The sequence below is a fragment of the Chelonia mydas genome, chromosome 26 (genome assembly GCF_015237465.2).
Source record: "Chelonia mydas isolate rCheMyd1 chromosome 26, rCheMyd1.pri.v2, whole genome shotgun sequence".
NCBI lineage: Eukaryota > Metazoa > Chordata > Testudines > Cheloniidae > Chelonia > Chelonia mydas.
Genome location: NC_057859.1, coordinates 1,936,598 through 1,956,765, shown reverse-complemented (window position 1 = coordinate 1,956,765; position 20,168 = coordinate 1,936,598). Strand labels below are relative to the sequence as shown.

At 48.2% G+C, this 20,168-nt stretch overlaps 1 protein-coding gene across 25 annotated transcripts in view; it reads left to right on the top strand.

The window, feature by feature from the left end:
• The window catches only part of DDHD2 (DDHD domain containing 2), a 29,119-nt gene that overhangs the window by 383 nt on the left and 8,568 nt on the right, over positions 1-20,168 (top strand). For 6 of the 25 annotated variants that reach the window (XR_006287600.1, XR_005223420.2, XM_037886195.2 and 3 more), the window contains exons 2-17: positions 2,900-3,056; positions 3,829-4,041; positions 6,081-6,271; positions 7,463-7,552; positions 10,726-10,846; positions 12,389-12,478; positions 13,611-13,746; positions 14,536-14,744; positions 15,017-15,087; positions 15,353-15,475; positions 16,034-16,129; positions 17,416-17,568; positions 18,391-18,546; positions 18,847-18,949; positions 19,063-19,221; positions 19,806-19,977. Coding sequence is in view for 16 of the 25 variants with exons in the window: in XM_037886195.2 (XP_037742123.1) it covers positions 3,837-4,041; positions 6,081-6,271; positions 7,463-7,552; positions 10,726-10,846; positions 12,389-12,478; positions 13,611-13,746; positions 14,536-14,744; positions 15,017-15,087; positions 15,353-15,475; positions 16,034-16,129; positions 17,416-17,568; positions 18,391-18,546; positions 18,847-18,949; positions 19,063-19,221; positions 19,806-19,977 (2,075 nt within the window). In the remaining 9 variants the exon portion in view is untranslated. Of the gene's footprint in view, positions 1-787; positions 1,098-2,666; positions 2,821-2,899; positions 3,057-3,828; positions 4,042-5,939; positions 5,968-6,080; positions 6,272-7,462; positions 7,553-10,725; positions 10,847-12,388; positions 12,479-13,610; positions 13,747-14,535; positions 14,745-15,016; positions 15,088-15,352; positions 15,476-16,033; positions 16,130-17,415; positions 17,569-18,390; positions 18,547-18,846; positions 18,950-19,062; positions 19,222-19,805; positions 19,978-20,168 lie in introns of those variants that run through there. The other 19 variants (XR_005223424.2, XR_005223423.2, XR_005223421.2 and 16 more) reach the window with 12 other exon arrangements.

Genomic DNA, 20,168 nt, shown 5'->3' with positions numbered 1-20,168 from the left:
CGGGGGCTGGAGGGGGGCCTTGGGGGAGAGGGGGGTGATGGGCCTCGGGTGGGGGGAGTGGGGGCTGGAGGGGGGCTTTGGAGGAGAGGGGGGTGATGGGCCCCGGGGGGGGAGTGGGGGCTGGAGGGGGGCCTTGGGGGAGAGGGGGGTGATGGGCCCCGGGGGCCTTGGGGGAGAGGGGGGTGATGGGCCCCGGGGGGGGGGAGTGGGGGCTGGAGGGGGGCCTTGGGGGAGAGGGGGGTGATGGGCCCCGGGGGGGGGAGTGGGGGCTGGAGGGGGGCCTTGGGGGAGAGGGGGGTGATGGGCCCCGGGGGGGGGAGTGGGGGCTGGAGGGGGGCCTTGGGGGAGAGGGGGGTGATGGGCCCCGGGGGGGGGAGTGGGGGCTGGAGGGGGGCCTTGGGGGAGAGGGGGGTGATGGGCCCCGGGGAGTGGGGGCTGGAGGGGAGCCTTGGGGGAGAGGGGGGTGAAGGGCCTCGGGTGGGGGGAGTGGGGGCTGGAGGGGGGCCTCAGGGGAGAGGGGGGTGATGGGCCCCGGGGGGGGGAGTGGGGGCTGGAGGGGGGCCTCGGGGGAGAGGGGGGTGATGGGCCCCGGGGGGGGGAGTGGGGGCTGGAGGGGGGCCTTGGGGGAGAGGGGGGTGATGGGCCCGGGGGGGGTGGGGGCAGCAGTTCCCCGGGTGCCTGAGGAGTTTAAGAAGAACGTAAGAACGGCCCTGCTGGGCCAGACCCAATGTCCATCTAGCCCAGTGTCCTGTCTTCCGACAGTGGCCAGTGCCAGGTGCCCCCGAGGGAATGAACAGAGCAGGGAATTATCATGTGATCCATCCCCTGTCGCCCATTCCCAGCTTCTGGCAGGCAATCAGAGGCTAGGGACACCATCCCTGCCCAGCTCTGGGTGCCAGCTCTCCGTTTTTGTACAGGTTTGCTTTGTATGAGTGTGGTGTTTCCCTCTACACCCTCCTCCCCCCATACGCACACCTGTGTGGGAAGGAAGCGGGGACCTTTCACATGGACCCTCTTTTCTGCTGGGCACCATTGGAGTTGTCGAAATTTGGGAAACTAATTTGTATGGGACTTGCGGTCTGATGGTCAAGGTTGGGGTGAGTGAGGTGGTTGCCTTAGGCCCTGGGGAGTTTGGCTGGTGGGTCTTGCCCGCATGTGCAGGGTCTAACTGATTGCCATATTTTGGGTCAGGGAGGAGTTTTGCCCTGGGGTCAGATTGGCAGAGACTTGGGGCAGGGGGGAAAAGGGACTATGCCTGCCTCTGCAGCGTGGGGCAGGGGTCACTTCTGGTTTGAACTAGAGTAAATGGTGGATTCTCTGTAACCTGAAGTCTTTAAATCACAATTCAAGGACTTCAGTAATTCAGGCAGAGGTTATGGGCCTATTGCAGGAGTGGGTGGGTGAGGTTCTGTGGCCTGCAATGTGTAGGAGGTGATATGAATGGTCCCTTTTGGCCTTAAGGTCTATGAGAACATCCTATATTTAAAGGGGTGCTGTGATGTTGCAACTCCTCCTTTAAAATCACTTGTTCCTAGGGATGTCATGAATCGCTTCTTAGAATATATAAGGGAAATAATTTCTGCCAGTGTAATTCACCTGTCGCTGCTGATGCTCTGTGTTCACCTGTGGGTCTCTCTTAGCCTGGACACTGAAATCCATGATGTTGGTTTCCTTATCATGTAGTCAGTTTCACTGCAGCAGGTTTGGGGTTCCCAAACTGCAGGGGAGTGTGCCTGTTCAAAAACAGCTGTTTCCACTGGAACCTTTTTTAGAAGGGTTTGTTTGGTTAAAATTTAAATGGGAGGTCGGATTTGAGAGGGGATTTTGAAAATCTGTTTGGCTTAATGCATCCAATGAAGTGAGTGAATTTTGATCCAAATTGAACCTCAAAGTGTCTTTTCAAATTAAAAGAATAAGAATAGAGATTTTTTCTGTGATAAGGAAAGAGAGTTTTGAAGCATAGGTCTGGGAATCAGGAGACCAGGATCCTAACCCCAACTCTGTCACTGACTTGCTGTGTAGTTTTGGACACGTCATTTAACCTCTGTCTCTCTGTTTTCACATCTTTAAAATGTGTCTAGCATTTAATTACCTGCTGGGGTGCTGTAAGAACAAGCTAACTGTTTGTAAATGCCTTTGAGATTCTCAAGTGGAAGAGGTTATAGAAAGTGAAAGGAAATACACTTTGGAAGTAAGAAAATGAACAATCAGATAAGAACAGTTAATTCTGGGGTACAGTCAGACATTTGTTCTGTGCCCCATTCCTATCACTTATCAATATCCTTATGTATCCTGTGCTCCAATGTTACATAAGTTTCCTGACTAATTTCTTTCCACTTCAATTACCACTTTTGTAGTCATGCTTTTTGTGAAGTCAAAATAGGTGTTTCAGTGTATTTGGAAGTGCAAGTAGAATAAAATTGGGAAGGATAGTTGGATTTTCAGGTATGTGAGACTTTGCTATAGCAGCAGGCAAGTTTTCCCCCTTTGGATTTCACATGCTGTCAAATCCCAAAATGTTTAGTGGAGAAAAACTCACTCTCTTTCTAAAATAGAAAACTCAGCACAAGTATCAGAAATCAGGGATGTGTGAAGCACAGTTGAACCGTAGTGTCAAATCCTAAAGCATTAACTCCAGCTCATTGTAAAATATCTTTCTCTGGTAGGGTGACCAGACAGCAAGTGTGAAAAATCGGGACGGGGTGGAAAAGGTAATAGGAGCCTATATAAGAAAAAAACCCGAAAATCGGGACTGTCCCTATAAAGTCAGGACATCTGGTCACCCTATTCTCTGGGCATGACTCCTGAGTGCTGTTCTAGGTATGCTGCCTGGTTGTTTTTCATCAGACTCTTGATTGCATTTGCTATTTTCTAACAGGTTCTCTTATTGTTTCTGTAGGTATTTTATTGTAAAGCCACTGTGGAATCCTCATCTTTCAGACTTTCTGTGGTGGAGTCAGTTGAGCCAAAACTGTATCAGACTTATCTGTTCTGGGGCTTGTCGTCTCTGTCTGACGGATACATTTTGGATTAAGACAATAATAAGCTTGTAACAAGTAAGTTATCTCTGCAGCTGGCAGTCTCTCATTTGTAGCAGTTTGCCATTCAGTCTGCCTTATTGTCACAGAAATATGCAGTTTTTGGGAGGGCCACGCTTACCAGTATTTCTTCTTCCAGTGTTAGTAAATCATAGAATATCAGGGTTGGAAGGGACCTCAGGGGGTCATCTAGTCCAACCCCCTGCTCAAAGCAGGACCGATCCCCAATTAAATCATCCCAGCCAGGGCTTTGTCAAGCCTGACCTTAAAAGCTTCTAAGGAAGGAGATTCCACCACCTCCCTAGGTAACGCATTCCAGTGTTTCACCACCCTCCTAGTGAAAAAGTTTTTCCTAATATCTAACCTAAACCTCCCCCACTGCAACTTGAGACCATTACTCCTTGTCCTGTCCTCTTCTACCACTGAGAATAGTCTAGAACCATCCTCTCTGGAACCACCTCTCAGGTAGTTGAAAGCAGCTATCAAATCTCCCCTCATTCTTCTCTTCTGCAGACTAAACAATCCCAGTTCCCTCAGCCTCTCCTCATAACTCATGTGTTCCAGTCCCCGAATCATTTTTGTTGCCCTCCGCTGGACACTTTCCAATTTTTCCACATCCTTCTTGTAGTGTGGGGCCCAAAACTGGACACAGTACTCCAGATGAGGCCTCACCAGTGTCGAATAGAGGGGAACGATCACGTCCCTCGATCTGCTGGCAATGACATAACTGAAGACATTTTAAAAATAAAAACTCTGTGTTTGTTCTGTCTCTGTTTGTTTGTTCATTTAGGTGGTGCAATGTCAGCTGTGGAACAGCAGCAGGCAGAACCTTCTCCATCATCCAATTCATCCAATTCCTTTGAGGTAGTGGAGGCAGATACTGCAAATAAGTATGAGGCAGTTGTTCCTCACTGGTTTTACTGCAAGGTAGTAGATTCTAGAGAGAGGTGGTTCCCTTTCAGCCGACAAGACTCGGAGAAGTTAGAAGAGGCCCACAACTCAAGTAAGTTGAAAATACCTTTTTGTCAGAAGCTTCTTAGGGGTAAGGTACATTAGGTTGCGGGATAGGTTCAGAAGGAAGCTGGCAGAATCCCCACACCTCTAGATTAGAGTGGATGAAGTGGTAGCAAACACGGTCTTGAACTACCCTGCACTAGACTAGATGACCTCATGGGACTGTTCCAACTCCAACATCTCTAATTCTCTAGTTTAAATAACCCTTGATTTTAAATGTGGTAATATATCTAACCTTAAAATTTACTGAGGTGAGGTGAATTAACAAGAGTGAATCTTGCGTTTTGCAAGACAGGGAACTCTGCAAGAGCACTGGGTAGGCTAAGAATTTGAGATGCTTTGTACTGATGTTGTCTTGGGGCTAGAAGCTATGACTAAGGGAAGTGTTCTAAACATCTTGTGCAGTTTTTTCTATGGGATTTGAAAGTGTCTTCCCTCTCTGGAATTTTAAATGTATCCACGTTTCTGCGGAAATACCTCTTCCCTAGAAGGGGGCCTATTCATGTTGCTTAAAAAAAAAAAATTGCATCCAAAAAGGCTTTAATGTTCAGGCCTCATTAATTTGACACATACACTGAGTACTCTAGATATTTTTTTTTATTTGCATGAGACAGCATTCATGTACAGCAAGTAGGAATTGGTTAGGAAGCAACGCTGGCTAAATTCCACCACTGCGAGACTTTCCTGCGGATCTTACTGTTCCGTGGATTTATTAATATGAAAAGGGTAGCGGTGCAGATCGGAGTGTGGGTGGAGCTCCCAGGTCTGGCATGGCACAGACACTTATTTATATTATAATAGTGCCCACAGTGTGATAGTTGCTGTCCATACATATAAAGTGACACCCCTTGCCCTGAAGAGCAGACCATCTAAGACTCTCTTTCTGCAGTCAGATCTGCATCGGTGCAGAGCCCCAGAAGAGAAGCAGCAAAGGGTGGGGGAGAGGAATAAGGCTTTGTGAGTCTTTTGTCATCTAACCCCACCTCTGTTCTGGTGGTTAGACTGAAGTGGGTGATCCTGATTCAAGGTGTCATGTTTCGGCAGCTCATGCAGGTAACAGGTGCTGCCTAACTCAATGTCCCTGTAATCCAGCTAATAAGATCAGACCCTCTAGACAGTAGAGCCAGGGCATTTAGGTGACATTTTTGCTCTGAATAAGCGGCAAAATCTCTTGGAAGTTCTCAGTCTGTGCTGGAGGGGATTGCTTAGAGGCCTTTGCCTCCACTTGGAAATGCTAAGATTTCCTGGTGCCATGAGTTCAGACTCAGGCCTTGACCATTCCAGTGTAGGGAGCTCAAGTTCCAGGGAGCTTACAGTATGCAAGTACATGAATGAGACTGAAAATCGGATGTCTTGCCTGCTCTGCCTGGAAGTTAAAGATCCCACAGCATCTCTTTGAAGAGCAGAGGTGTGGCCTGGGGCCCCTGTCCAGTACTCTTTCTCTTTGCTGTTGTGGGGCATGCTGTGCGCTGATTGGCTGCCATTTCCTTTCCCAAAGGGAGCTGCAGCTCAGTGGTACTGTCTGTATACAGTTTTACGAGCTTTGGGATCATCTGGTCTTAAAGGGGCTGGGGAAATACAAATGAATATAAACATTTAAGATCTTGCTGCTCTCAGTCATAGCGGGTTAGATGTAAACCACTTAGCTTACTGATATCGTAAGCTCTTTGGGGCAGGGGACTCTCTCTTTTGTTGTGTGTCTGTATAGCGCCTCACAGAGTGGGGGCTACCACACTACAGACAATAATAAACTAACAATTGTCTGTAGCCTGGGGCCTTTCAGATTTCTCCACTCCATCCCAGTGTGGAAGCTTTGACTTTCAGGCATGATTATCCTAGGAGGCTTTTTTAAATGGCGACTGTGTTTGTTTACACAGATCATTGGCTTTGCTCTTGGCATGTATGGATTTTCTAGGTAAGCTCCATGCAGAAGCGGCTGATACCCCCATGATCTGCATAGTCTAAAACCTCTTGGTAATGTCCCCTTCTGGTCTGTTTACACTTCATCGCAGTCCTTGTGTTCCACAGGGAAAGACGATGAACAGCTGGTAGTTCCAACGGAAGGGGGCAGGTATGACGTGCATTTGAAGAAGAGGTTGTGCTGTGCCATGTATTGGGAGGAAGAGGTGTCTGAAGTGAGACGCTGCACCTGGTTTTATAAGGGAGACAAGGACAACAAGTACATTCCCTACTCGGAGAGCTTCAGTGAAGAGTTGGAGGTACAGATGTCTCGCCGAATAACGCTCAGCCCGTCCAGTCTGCTCTTGAGCCCTACTAGCTTCTGCAACATCCCGAATTCCATGAGGGGTATTGGCACTGAGTTGTGTCCAAGGACATGAACTCGAGGGGAATGTTTGGGTGACACTTCATGTTTGATCAGCACCACTGGAAATACTGCACCTCTCTTCTCTGCAGCCTCACCCATTGTCCCTCTCACCAACATGCTGCAGCTAATGCAATCTGCCCATACTCGTATCCCAGCTCTGCCTCCTTCCTGGCTCCTGCTATACAATTAAACTGCCTGTCCTCATTATCAGCCCACTGCCTGCAGTCCCAGCCCTGGCTCTCTGCTTCACTGCGTGTGACCTACATTCTGCCAGATCTCCTTGCCTTGCTACTCACTCCCTCTCTCCTCCTATCTTTTTGTTTGCTGCTTCCATGCCTGGGCCATCCTCTGTCTCCCTCTTCATAAAGCATACTTCCTCTCTGTCCTTAAGTCCCTCCTTAAAGCCCACTTCTTGTGGCTTGCTTCCCACAACCAATCTCTGCTTCAGTGCTACCCGCAGCTCTTCTGCCTGATATTAGTTTCATAGGCACTAGTCGGTTCTTTCAAGCTGCAGACACACTTACTTTTCCCTGTCCTTGTCTGCTGTAATGTCCATATTTCTCTAATCTAGGCCCTGATCTCACAAATGCTCTCACTTGAGAGTAACTTCACTAGTGCAAATAGATAGTGCCCCTGAAGCCAATGGAATACCTATGTGACTAAAATTACTCGTGTGTGTGATAGGTGGTAGACTACAGAAAGAGCTGCTATGTGACCTAAAAGGTGCCAGGCATATTTGTGATTTCCTATAAACATTTAATATTAATGGCCAGCAACTCGTCTTATGGACAATGGTTTTCCATAAAACTTTAATCTGATATTACTTCAATCGAGTCTAAAGTGGAAGCTGTCGCCTCTGTTAAAACTGGTAGCCTAAGGGGTGCCCCCAACAAGCACTTTGTAAGACAACATTTAACCCAGGGATAAGACTGTCACTGATCCAGACTCGTGTCTGATTTACCTCCTTTTAATCAACAATATTTTTAAGAGCTACCCTACAATAAGGGGAGGGGGCAAACCCCCCAACTGGTGGAGTTCCTGTGGAAATGTTGGTTTGACTTGCAGAGGTTTCTCTTCTCCCCAGGAAACGTACATGATTGCCATAACGCTGGACGAGTGGAAAAAGAAACTTGAGTCCCCTACTAGAGAAATAATTATACTGCATAACCCAAAGGTAAAAACCTGATGGTTTACTGTTTGTAGCACAGACAGAGCCCGATAGACTTGTGTTTTCCCCTTTAGTTCTGCTTTCAGTGCTGGTCTACACTCGGTTTTTGTATTGCTTCAATCATGTCTTTTGGAAACCAATATACTTAGTGGTACGCTCTCGTAGTGACAAGTTTCAGAGTAGCTGCCGAGTTAGTCTGTATCCGCAAAAAGAAAAGGAAGACTTGTGGCACTTTAGAGACTAACAAATTTATTTGAGCATAAGCTTTGGTGAGCTACAGCTCACTTCATCGGATGCATGCAGTTGAAAATACAGTGGGGAGATTTTATATACACAGAGAACAGGAAACAATGGGTGTTACCATACACACTGTAAGGACAGTGATCAGGTAAGGTGAGCTATTACCAGCAGGAGAGCGGGGGGAGGAGGGGGAACCTTTTGTAGTGATAATCAAGGCGGGCCATTTCCAGCAGTTGACAAGAAGGTCTGAGGAACAGTGGGGGAGGGGGGGGAGGGAATAAACATGGGGAAATAGTTTTACTTTGTGTAATGACACATCCACTCCCAGTCTCTATTCAAGCCTAAGTTAATTGTATCCAGTTTGCAAATTAATTCCAATTCAGCAGTCTCTCGCTGGAGTCTATTTTTGAAGTTTTTTTGTTGAAGAATTGCCACTTTTAGGTCTGTAATCGAGTGACCAAAGAGATTGAAGTGTTCTCCGACTGGTTTTTGAATGTTATCATTCTTGATGTCTGATTTGTGTCCGTTTATTCTTTTATGTAGAGACTGTCCAGTTTGGCCAATGTACATGGCAGAGGGGCATTGCTGGCACATGATGGCATAGATCACATTGGTAGATGTGCAGGTGAACGAGCCTTTGATAGTGTGGCTGATGTGATTAGGCCGTATGATGGTGTCCCCTGAATAGATATGTGGACACAATTGGCAACGGGCTTTGTTGCAAGGATAGGTTCCTGGGTTAGTGGTTCTGTTGTGTGGTGTGTGGTTGCTGGTGAGTATTTGCTTCAGGTTGGGGGGGCTGTCTGTAGGCAAGGACTGGTCTGTCTCCCAAGATCTGTGAGAGTGATGGGTCGTCCTTCAGGATAGGTTGTAGATCCTTGATGATACATTGGAGAGGTTTTAGTTGGGGGCTGAAGGTGATGACTAGTGGCGTTCTGTTATTTTTCTTTGTTGGGCCTGTCCTGTAGTAGGTGACTTCTAGCTCTGTCAATCTGTTTCTTCACTTCAGCAGGTGGGTATTGTAGTTGTAAGAATGCTTGATAGAGATCTTGTAGGTGTTTATCTCTGTCTGAGGGGTTGGAGCAAATGGGGTTGTGTCGTAGAGCTTGGCTGTAGACAATGGATCATGTGGTCTGGATGAAAGCTGGAGGTATGTAGGTAAGAATAGCGGTCAGTAGGTTTCCGGTATCGGGTGGTGTTTATGTGACCATCGCTTATTAGCACCGTAGCGTCCAGGAAAGTGGATCTCTTGTGTGGACTGGCCCAGGCTGAGGTTGATGGTGGGATGGAAATTGTTGAAAACATGGTGGAATTCCTCAAGGGCTTCTTTTCCATGGGGCCAGATGATGAAGATGTCATCAATGTAGCGCAAGTAGAGTAGGGCCATTAGGGGACGAAGCTGAGGAAGCGTTGTTCTAAGTCAGCCATAAAAATGTTGGCATACTGTGGGGCCATGCGGGTACCCATAGCAGTGCCGCTGATTTGAAGGTATACACTGTCCCCAAATGTAAAATAGTTATGGGTAAGGACAAAGTCACAAAATTCAGCCACCAGGTTTGCCGTGACATTATCGGGGATACTGTTCCTGACGGCTTGTAGTCCATCTTTGTGTGGGGTGTTGGTGTAGAGGGCTTCTACATCCATAGTGGCCAGGATGGCGTTTTCAGGAAGATCACCGATGGATTGTAGTTTGTAAATTGTACTCTCGTCGTGTGGATGCAGTTCTGCCTGTATAAAGGTCCTTATGGAGCTACATTTATGGGAATAAGGAATTGTGGTGTAAGGCACCTTTGTACTGATGTCACTGCATCCAGGCCAGAGGGTTGTGCCCCTTGACCTATATCAGACTCTAACGTAGGTACTTCTGTTCTGCCATTAGCATTGTTTCTGAGTGACTTGCCCAAGGTCATACAAGCCAGTCTGTGATGAAGCAGGGAATTTAAGGTGCGTTTCCCAGGCTAGCTCCCTAACCACTGACCCATCTTTCCTCAGGTATAAAATCATGCTGCTAACCAAATGGTTAGATTGGCTTAGTGGCTAAAGCCATCATTCCAGTCTGTTTTCTGACGGATGCAAAGTGGAATACTGGCACCCAGGGACAGCGTGGTGTGGAATATGTACACCTGTCTTTCCTAGGTGTTATTTGTTATAACAAGGAAAATGCAGTGCAGGATTATGCATAGAACTGTGTATAAAGTAGCTCAAGTGCTGAGATACAAGTACATTTTAAAGAGTACAATGAACTCCGTCTATCCAGTGTCAGTGTCCATCTGTGTCCTCTGGCTTCAAGATTAAACTCGATCGGTTTATGGAGGAGATGGTATGATGGGATAACATGATTTTGGTAATTAATTGATCTTTAAATGTTCATGGTAAATAGGCCCAATGGCCTGTGATGGGATGTTAGATGGGGTGGGATCTGAGTTACTACAGAGAATTCTTTCCTGGGTATCTGCCTGGTGAATCTTGCCCATGTGCTCAGGGTTTAGCTGATCGCCATATTTGGGATCGGGAAGGAATTTTCCTCCAGGGCAGATTGGAAGAGGCCCTGGAGGTTTTTCGCCTTCCTCTGTAGCATGGGGCACGGGTCACTTGCTGGAGGATTCTCTGCTCCTTGAAGTCTTTAAACCACAATTTGAGGACTTCAACAGCTCACATAGGTGAGAGGTTTATCGCAGGAGTGGGTGGGTGAGATTCTGTGGCCTGCGTTGTGCAGGAGGTCGGACTAGATGATCATAATGGTCCCTTTTGACCTTAGTATCTATGAATCTAATGTAGTGTCTAGCCAGGTTGGCTCTTTGCTCCTTGCAATGGGATGGGTGTGCTCCATCAGTTCCTCACAGATGTATGATGAGTTGCTTATCCCCCTTTATAGGAGATGCTTAACTGTGTTGCATGCACCACAGAGTTCTAACACACCTTCTCTTCCTGTTTTGAAGCTGATGGTGCACTACCATCCAGTGACAACCTCTGATGACTGGGGCTCAACCCCTACGGAACAAGGTCGACCAAGAACCGTTAAGAGAGGAGTGGAGAACATCTCAGTTGACATCCCCTGTGGTAAGTTAATGTTCTTTATTCACATCCACTGAAGTTGAGGAAAACCTTTCTCAGCTCGTTTTCTCAGATCCTATCTGCCTTGTTTGTTGTGATATGGCTTCAGAGAATTTAAAAAACTTTTTTTGCTTGAGACTTAAATATGCAGCTTATGGCTGGGTCATCTCCTCTCGTTGACAAATGTCCTTATGTGCTAATTCTAATATTACAGTAGTTTCTACAGCCTGCAACTGAGACCAGGGCCCCACTGTGCTGGGCGCTGCACAAACCTAGTGAGAGAGAGTCCCTGCCCCAAAGCGCTCATAGCCTGAACAAACAGGAAAGAGGGAAGAGGACGTGCTGAGCACCTGCCCTCTGACAATCAGGCATAGTCAGTTGAACCCTTCAAATCACTAGTCACTTCTGAAAATCGTGGCTGATGTAGTTTTGTTATTAAAAACATAACCAGACTCACGTCCTGGTATGTGCTTATGTATATATCACACAGACATCCATGCTGTCTCTCCTGTACACTTTACAGAATGTAAATTATAACTGTGGGCCAAATTTGACGCTTTTCAATAGCAATTGAGCTTTGCCACCAAGCCAGCCACTTGCCAGGACTAGCTTTTGCTTCTGTCTGTCAAAACCCTTCATTATCCACCTACAGGCTCTTCTAAAAGATCTTATGTAAACTAAAAGAGGTGGGAGAGAAGAGAATGAAAATCAAACATAGCCTGATGCCTGCTTTAGTCAGAGAGGCCTCTGCGGAAAGGCCTGCTCCTCCAAGCTGCTGAGCCATAAATCTTTAATTAAAGACATACCTCATTGGTGGCCCAGTGGGGCAACGTGGCGTGATCGGAACATGTCTTCCTACCTTGATGATATTGAGAGAGTCTCTTAATCTAATTGGCAAGGGCTACAATACACCTAAGTACAATAACGTGTTGAAGTCTCTACCTCTGCCCAGCCACATGAATACGTCTCTAAGAAGCTGAGGGTGATTTTTTTATAACTCAGAAGTACATGATCCTCGACACCCAACCTGCCTCACTGAAATGGTCGTGGCAACTGGGAGGGGAGAATGTCTAGGCTTTGGGTTTGACTGCAGAAGCTTCACCTCACCTGCATAGCAGCTCAGTGACGTTTCACAGGGCAGCCTGGTGTGGAGGAACCAGTGCAGCATTGGGAGTTCTACTCCCAGTCACAGGCCCAAATCGCTTCACCTTCCTCTCTTTCACTCAGCTGTAAAATGGGGATAAGGCCACTTCCCAGCCGCCGCGTGCGTGTATGTTGGTGGGGGGGTGTGTGTGGAAATTATCCGATTTGTAGGTAGCACTTTAAGTGTGAAGTGCTATACTGAGTGCTACGATTGCTCTTGACACACAAACCAGGGACCGAACTTTATTATAATCTCGCACCTGGGACTGTCTTTGCATTATCCCTTATCTGACCCATCTAGGGTTTCACACATCTGCCTCAGAGGCTGAGATCTCCAAGGAATATTGCGTCCGTTAGGTAAACGGTTAGCTGCTGTGTAAATGGTTCTCTCTTTCCTCCTCTTAGGGGAGCCTCTGCAAATAGATCACTTGGTTTTTGTAGTTCATGGAATTGGGCCAGCATGTGATATCCGGTTCCGGTCCATCGTCCAGTGCGGTAGGTGTGCACAGGAGAGGATGCCGCTTCACATGCATCACCCCTCAGAGAGCGCAAATAAACACAGGTCTGATGGGAAAACACACGAGTGCTGTCATCACACATTTAAAGAACTTGACAGTAATCTTGGCAAACTGTAAGACAGAACTTGCTGACTGCAATGAAGATGCATTGTTTGAAATACAAGAGCAGTGAAAGCTGGTTATCTGGATAGAGTTGGACAGATTCTGACAATCATTTTTATCGGAATGATCACTGTGTCCTAATCCTTCAAATAGTGAGCTTCCCAAATCAGATACCGATTCTTCAAGTAACTGAATAAATCTGTGACACTAGTCCTCTACTCAGTCTATTGCTAGGTGGTAATCTTGTCCAGTAAAGTCTAACACAAGTTAATGTCCCATCCAAGAGTCTTTAGAATGTGACAATTTCAGAGAGTGCTTACATTGTCATTGTAACTGCCTGAGTCTTGGAGAGGAGATCTGTTGATAAGCTGTGTGTACCATAAACAGGAAAGTTAAGATGAGGTAAATTTCTATAATAAAACCAAAGCTGTTGCAAACTTCAACAATTTGTGGGGTCAAATGTCTTTAATTCTGGTAAAGTGTCTCTCTTGTTTTCATGCAGGCAAGCCTTTTGATACTGCAGTCTATCTTACAGTTTGCACCTAATGGGGCTACGTTTAAGAAGGTTACTGTCAACTTGAAATAAGTCAGTGAACTAAAATCAGTGAGAAGTAGTTTAAAATCCAGCCCCTGCCTCTAAGTCTCCCTACTGGTGTGTGAGACTTTTACAGTAGGTTTCACAGCTCTTTAAAAAGTTTTTCTCTCCTCGGTTGCTGTGTGAAAGCTCCAGTAACCAGGGGAAACGGACTTGCTACAGAGCAAATGGTGAAATCCAGTTTATGCTTCAGCTGAGAAGTAGAGTGTTTTTGTCTGATCCCTCAATTATTGATCTGCGGTGTTACTTGTACCAACAGTCGGTTAAAAAACTTCAGACTGAGGTGGGCTGTTTTGTCTTAAGCTGACTGTGTTCCTTCAACTCAGCTTGTTCAGCATAGTAAACACACTAGGCTTCTCCTAGCAAACTGTTTTTTTCTAGGCCTTGATACAGAGCTCAATTCTCTTTCCAGTAAACGACTTCCGTAACGTTTCCTTGAGCATGCTGCAAGCACACTTCAAGAAAGCCCAGGAGCAGCAACAAATTGGCCGGGTAGAGTTCTTGCCTGTGAACTGGCACAGCCCTTTGCATTCCACGGGGGTGGACGTGTAAGTAAATTCTAGCACCTTAGAGGTAAATCTACTGCAGTGACTGAGTGAGTGAAATCCAGGAGCGTCTTGCTCTTTTGTAAAGTGCCTCGCCTTTGCTGCGGTGGGTGAAAGATGACAGAGGAGCATTCGGCACAGTCTCTGCTGCTGCTACTTTACCTCAGGAAACACACAGGTGAACATGAAGAAGGGAACCGGGAACAGTTTGTTCCTCACCTCATCCTCACCTACTATGAGGATCCCAGCCCTGCTGCCCAGTTTTCTCATGAAGCCAGACTGATGATGTCCAGTTGAAATTGCATCCTAAGTAGTCTACTGGCATGTAACACCAGAAGTTCAGACTGGTGTTTCCACTTATTGTAAGAACACAGCGCAGGGGATTTGGGAGTCCGTGAGAGTTGATACCTAATTCCTTCCTGAAGGAGATTTTTAAGGCTCCCGAGAGCCTTTATTGAGCTACCCCTCTGAAACACCGCGGTGCGCAGGGGAACAGCATGTCAGCTGCATAAGTGGGGAGAGATTTTAAATGCTCCTGGAGCAGCAGGGAAGGTTGGCTCTTTGCATCCACACCTTGGAGAACCCTGTTCTGTTTCTGAGGAAAGGTGGATTTGTAGCTCCTTTCTGTTACGATGTTCTGTTAACATGAATTAGGAATTCAGGTGAAATCCTCAAAGGCATAACTGCCATGGACTTCAAGAGATCCAGGATTTCACTTACTAGGAAATAGCTACAGGAGCTGTGGGTGAAATCCCTGTCCCTCCTAACAATCCCTTTCTGTTCCATGTTCAGCGATTTGGAGCGAATTACCTTGCCGAGCATCAACCGCCTGCGTCACTTCATAAACGACACCATACTGGATGTTTTCTTCTACAACAGCCCCACCTACTGCCAGACCATCGTAGACACTGTTGCTTCAGAAATGAACCGCTTGTATCGGCTCTTCCTGCAGAGGAACCCTGACTTTAAAGGCGGTGTTTCCATTGCAGGCCATAGCTTAGGTAAAGGGTTTAGTCCTGGGTATCCAGGGTTGTGTGTAATAATTTAGAATCTATAGCATGTCTGTATGCACATGACACAGTACCCTGGACTGCAGTTTAGTGCTGAAGTACCATTTCCATACCATGGGACACTTGAGAGTGGGAGAGGAGGAGGGAAGCCCCCCCGCCCCTTTTTTTTTTACCCAACAGAGGGATATGGGCACATAAGTATGTTTATTCCAGCATAAGATCTGACGGTCTGCTCAGAGACTGTGTATGTGGCTATTTTTTAGGGTCGCTGATATTGTTTGATCTCCTAACAAATCAGAAGGATTCCTCTGAGGATGAAGACGGCAATAAAGAGGTAAATTCCCCACAGCTTGTGCATGTTAAGCATCTCATTGATTCAGGATGAAATCTGTAGGCTACAGCCACCCTCCAGCTTTTCCATAACTGCTGCGTTCTCCTGCTTCTGTAGCAGAATAGCTTTGAATTCTCAGTGCCATCCTGCCAGGTGTAGATCTAAACAAAAGAGAACAATCCCACTCCTACTACCAATATTGTAGCCAGAAGGTAAAGGAAGAAGGAGACTAGCTCTGTAAACATGACCCACGTTGCTGTCCTTGCAGGGGTCCCAGATGGGTGCCTATGAACAGGGAGATGTTGGGGGCGTGAAAGAAATCCTGAAGAAGCTTGAGCTGTCTGAGTACTGCAGTGTCTTTGAGAAGGAGAGACTGGACACGCAAGCACTGGTAAAACAGCACTCCCAGCAGAGTGGCTACTGTTCTTGTATGTTTCACCGCTTGCCTGCAGATCTATTAGAGTTCACGTTTTTGTTCTCTGTGCCCATCACCCTGGTATTGGGGCACGTTCACACAGGTATTTCTTGCCTATGTCATGCCCTCTGGTTAGAGTAAAGCCCACCTGGCCTAATGTACCCTGGTTTTTGATGGTAAGGCTAAGTGACTAGTACCTTTGCAGGCTTTTGATTCTGCCCGTGCTAGCAGCAGCCCTGGTTTTCTGTGTGTGGCGGTTAGGCTGGCGGCGTGCTGGACTGGAGTCTGAAAATGAGAAGCGTGTGAGTGGGAGGCATTTCTGCACTTGAGGCTGAGTTCAGAGATGGCTGCCTCTCTCTCCAGAGCAGAGTGATTCCCATGCTATCCGTGCTCCCTCCCTTCCAGAGGGGCACACTGAAATCAGAGCAGTTAGCTCCTAGGATCCCTGGCCTCTGTAATGCTGAGAATGGACTATCCCTTTGAGTGCACGGTTTCCTGTACTGTAGTAGTAATGGGCTGTAACTTACTGTCCAGGCTCTGTGTACAGAGAAGGATCTTAAAGACATGGGAATTCCCTTGGGACCAAGAATGAAGATCCTTCATTATGTCAGAACCAAAGAGGAGAAACAGGTATGGGTTTTTCTAGGGGCGAATGGTCCAGTCCCAAGTGGATGCTTGTTGGTGTCAGTGGGAAGCAGTTGTCTGACCATGGTTGCCAGAGCAGCTTCTTACGTATGTTGCACTGGCCCAAGGCGCGGCAGACGCATTGTTGCTCTGGCCATTTGGGGTCATACCTAAGAGAAGGCTAGCGTTTTCTAAACACCGCTGCGGTGTCGGTTGTATTGTGGCCGCTGCGAGTCTCAGAGCCCAGGCCTAAAACCTGAGTCTTGTGGGGCTTGCACAACAGTGCAGAAAATAGCTGCGTAGACCCTCAGGCTCCTCCCTCGGCTTCAGAGCCGGCGCTCCAGCCCAGGCCCAAAGGTCTACACAGCTGGTTTTGGCCATTGTGAGAGCCCAAATCTCCAGATCTGGGCTCTGAGAATTGCTGCTGTGGGAACTCTGGGAAAGGGGAGCTGCTGGACGGCTGTTACTTGGGGTTTGGCTTATGTCGAGGGGTTTAGGCATGGAGTGGTCTGCGGTAGCTCCTGCTGGGGCAGAGGCAAGAGCAGAGCTCTTCCACATCTGGAGCCATGCTGGTCTCTCTCTGGCAGCTGTTCAAGGCTTTGCAGCTGGGCGGAGTGGACATGTCCAGAACACTAGAGCCTAGAACCTCCCACCCTCTTGTGCTGTATGAACGGAGCCATTCCCAATAAACTGTCAGTGACCTCAGCATGTCCCCACTGGGAACTGGGGAGCCAGTCCATGCACTACCTCAGGTGATGTCCCTTTGGCTCACCCATGCACATGGGCCCGTGTGAGCTAACTGCTGCTTGACTTATGAGGAGAGGCTGAGGGAACTGGGATTGTTTAGTCTGCAGAAGAGAAGAATGAGGGGGGATTTGATAGCTGCTTTCAACTACCTGAGAGGGGGTTCCAAAGAGGATGGCTCTAGACTGTTCTCAGTGGTAGCTGATGACAGAACAAGGAGTACTGGTCTCAAGTTGCAGTGGGGGAGGTTTAGGTTGGATATTAGGAAAAACTTTTTCACTGTGAGGGTGGTGAAACGCTGGAATGCGTTACCTAGGGAGGTGGTGGAATCTCCTTCCCTAGAAGTTTTTAAGGTCAGGCTTGGCAAAGCCGTGGCTGGGATGATTTAGTTGGGGATCGGCCCTGCTTTGAGCAGGGGGTTGGACTAGATGACCTCCTGAGGTCCCTTCCAACCCTGATATTCTATGATTCTGGGTAATGCCCGTAGCGGCTGTGTGGAAGCTCACAGGGGACAACCCTTGCGCACTCTCCCATTTTTGTTGGTGCAGCATGCTCAGCAGCAGGCCCATGTCCCTGCTGGGAATGACGACGAGAGTGAAGATGCTCCCAAGCCTGAGTCAGGGTCATCCCCGCAGCTGGACTCTAGGAGGAGCATGAACGATGGGGGGAAGTGTCAATATTTGGATGTCGGGCTAGGACAGGTAACAACTCCGTTTGTTGATGTGGCCTGGTAAAGCCAGTGAATGTGTAATATGCAGAACTCAGACTTAATGTCAACAGAGCTCTGGGGGCGATGGCTGCTAATTGAGGGTCACTTCACCATGCTTCTGACAGTCTCTAGTTCTGAGGGCAGAGCTACTGTCATGGTGGTCGCCAGGCCCCAGCCCACTCTCCCCTTCTCTTCCCCAGCCTTACAGGTAATGCATTGGCCTCAGCTGCTTGTAGACTATCTCAGTTGGAGACTCTTGTAAGTAGCTCAATGCTGAAGCCAGGCTGAGATGCACCCCACGTAGGGTGCCATTACCAGGTGCCTCTGAAGTCCTGTTTAAGTGGCTTATAGGCCTCGCGCTGGCCCTGCGCCTGGAGCAGGCTCCTCCTGAGGTGCAGATCTCTCCTTGCCCTAGTTTAGAGTCTTGCCACATTCACACCTCTCTGTATGTATTTGCCTAAAGATGCAACCGAGACTCCCCAGCTCGTTCCAGTCTCGTGTGACCTCTTTAACCCTTTTGCTCAGCAGGATGGAATAACACGTTGGCCAGGATATGTGCCTTCGATGCAGTGACCAGGCCTCAGAAGAGCCTGGCTCTGTTGTGTGAGCTTGGGCAAGTCCCTGCCCCTCCTGGTGCCCTGACTCTTCAGGGTGTGGCCAGCACAGTGGGGCTCCAATCTCTGGTGGAAGCCTTAGGTGCTACTTTGATACAAGCAATATCCTCTGGGGGAAGTTCCCGCATGGCCATCTATGGTATTGTCTGACGGTGCCAGGATGGAGTCTAAACACTTCTGTTGTGTCTTAACTCTGTTAGGTCTCAGCAAATTACCCTCAGCTAATCTACAAACCCGAAATCTTCTTTGCTTTTGGGTCTCCCATTGGGATGTTTCTCACTGTCCGAGGTGTGAAAAGGATTGATCCAAACTACAGCCTTCCTACCTGCAAAGGCTTCTTCAATATCTTCCATCCTGTATGTATGATCAATCTCTAGTGCTTGCATGCGAGATCTGATGTAGCTAACAGGCTCTTAAACCTTCGCCCTCTGAGCAGCAATCCCCTGGCCTCTCTGCTATCCTGTACTGTGGAATAGCAATTAACAATGACTTAGCTGCTAGGGAACGAGCGCTCCTGCAGTCTGCATTGGAACTATCTGCTTTAATTGTGTAGCTTCCATTTCGGTCTCATGTTGGGGGCACCTGGTTTCCCACCCGGGGCAGGGATTAGGTGGGTGTAGAGCCAAAGTCAGTGCCGCTGTTCTCCTTCTGTGCAGTTTGACCCGGTGGCATACAGGATTGAGCCCATGATCGTTCCAGACCTGGAGTTCGAGCCCATGCTGCTCCCCCACCACAAGGGCAGGAAGAGAATGCATTTAGGTAAAGCGCAGAGCAGGCCTTCCTCACGGCTCGGCGCAGGTCTGTAACGCTGTTGCTTTATGCAATGCATGTTTCTGCTCAAACGCCTCACCTCAGGCACCTGTGTGTTTCAGAACTGAAAGAGGGCCTGACCCGCATGGGTATGGATCTCAAGAACAACCTCCTGGGGTCACTGAGGATAGCCTGGCAGTCTTTCACCAGATCCCCACTGCTGGCCGTGGAGGCAGCAGCCACTGAAAACGAAGCTGAAACTAGTTTGGAGAAACAGACAGGTGAAAAAATGAGAAGGGAGGAATTGGTTTCAGAACAAAGCCACAGCTCAGTGCTGCTAGTTCTCCTGGTGCGTGAAGAAAACGAGGATGCGAATGAATTGTCCCAGAGCAACCTGGACACCTACTCCCGGGGTCTCCTTATTGCCGTGATCTTCCCATTCTCACTGCCTAACAACCCCACACTGTGCCTCATGAGAGACGACCTCTACCCCAGGAGCTTGCACTCCCTTCTACTGCCTGAGTGGGAGAGGCCTGGTGCTTGGGGCGCAGAATCCCAGCGTGTGAATCTTAATGCCAAACACCTTCTCCCTGTAGTGTCATTCTGCCACCTGCTGCTTTGGTTATACACAGCAGGGAGGGAGACCAAGTGCAGTCCCCGCTAACTCAAGCCCGTGCCACTGTGGGGTTTGCTTCTCACAGCAACTGCCTTAAACCCAAGCCCCTTTCCCCCATCCTTAAGGCAGAGCGCAGGCCTGGGCCTGTGGGAGTTCCCTTCCTGCTGCTAGTGCGGGACAGGCTTGGCGTGCTCTTGCCGCTAAGGGTGCGGAGCAGTGCTGGTGCTGAACCACGTTGTTTGGGTTAAGTCCATTCAGATATGAAGCCCGAAGAGCCTGCTGCTACCCTGAAGGAAGACGCCGCCCCTATTAATGTGGGAATGCTAAATGGAGGGCACCGGATTGACTACGTGCTGCAAGAGAAGCCTATAGAGAGTTTTAATGAATATTTATTTGCACTACAAGGCCATCTCTGCTACTGGTGAGGATCTCCTTAGCCTACTCTTTTCAAACTCTCCATCTGGTCCCTGGCATCTTCACACTCTTGTAATGTGCACCTTGAAAGCAAGTAGATTCCGGTCACTTAAAAGGCAAACAGGTTATGTATGATTCTTGCCTATAGTAGCCATGTCTCAGCAATGAAGGGGTTGCCATGTGTTCTCTGTAAGAATG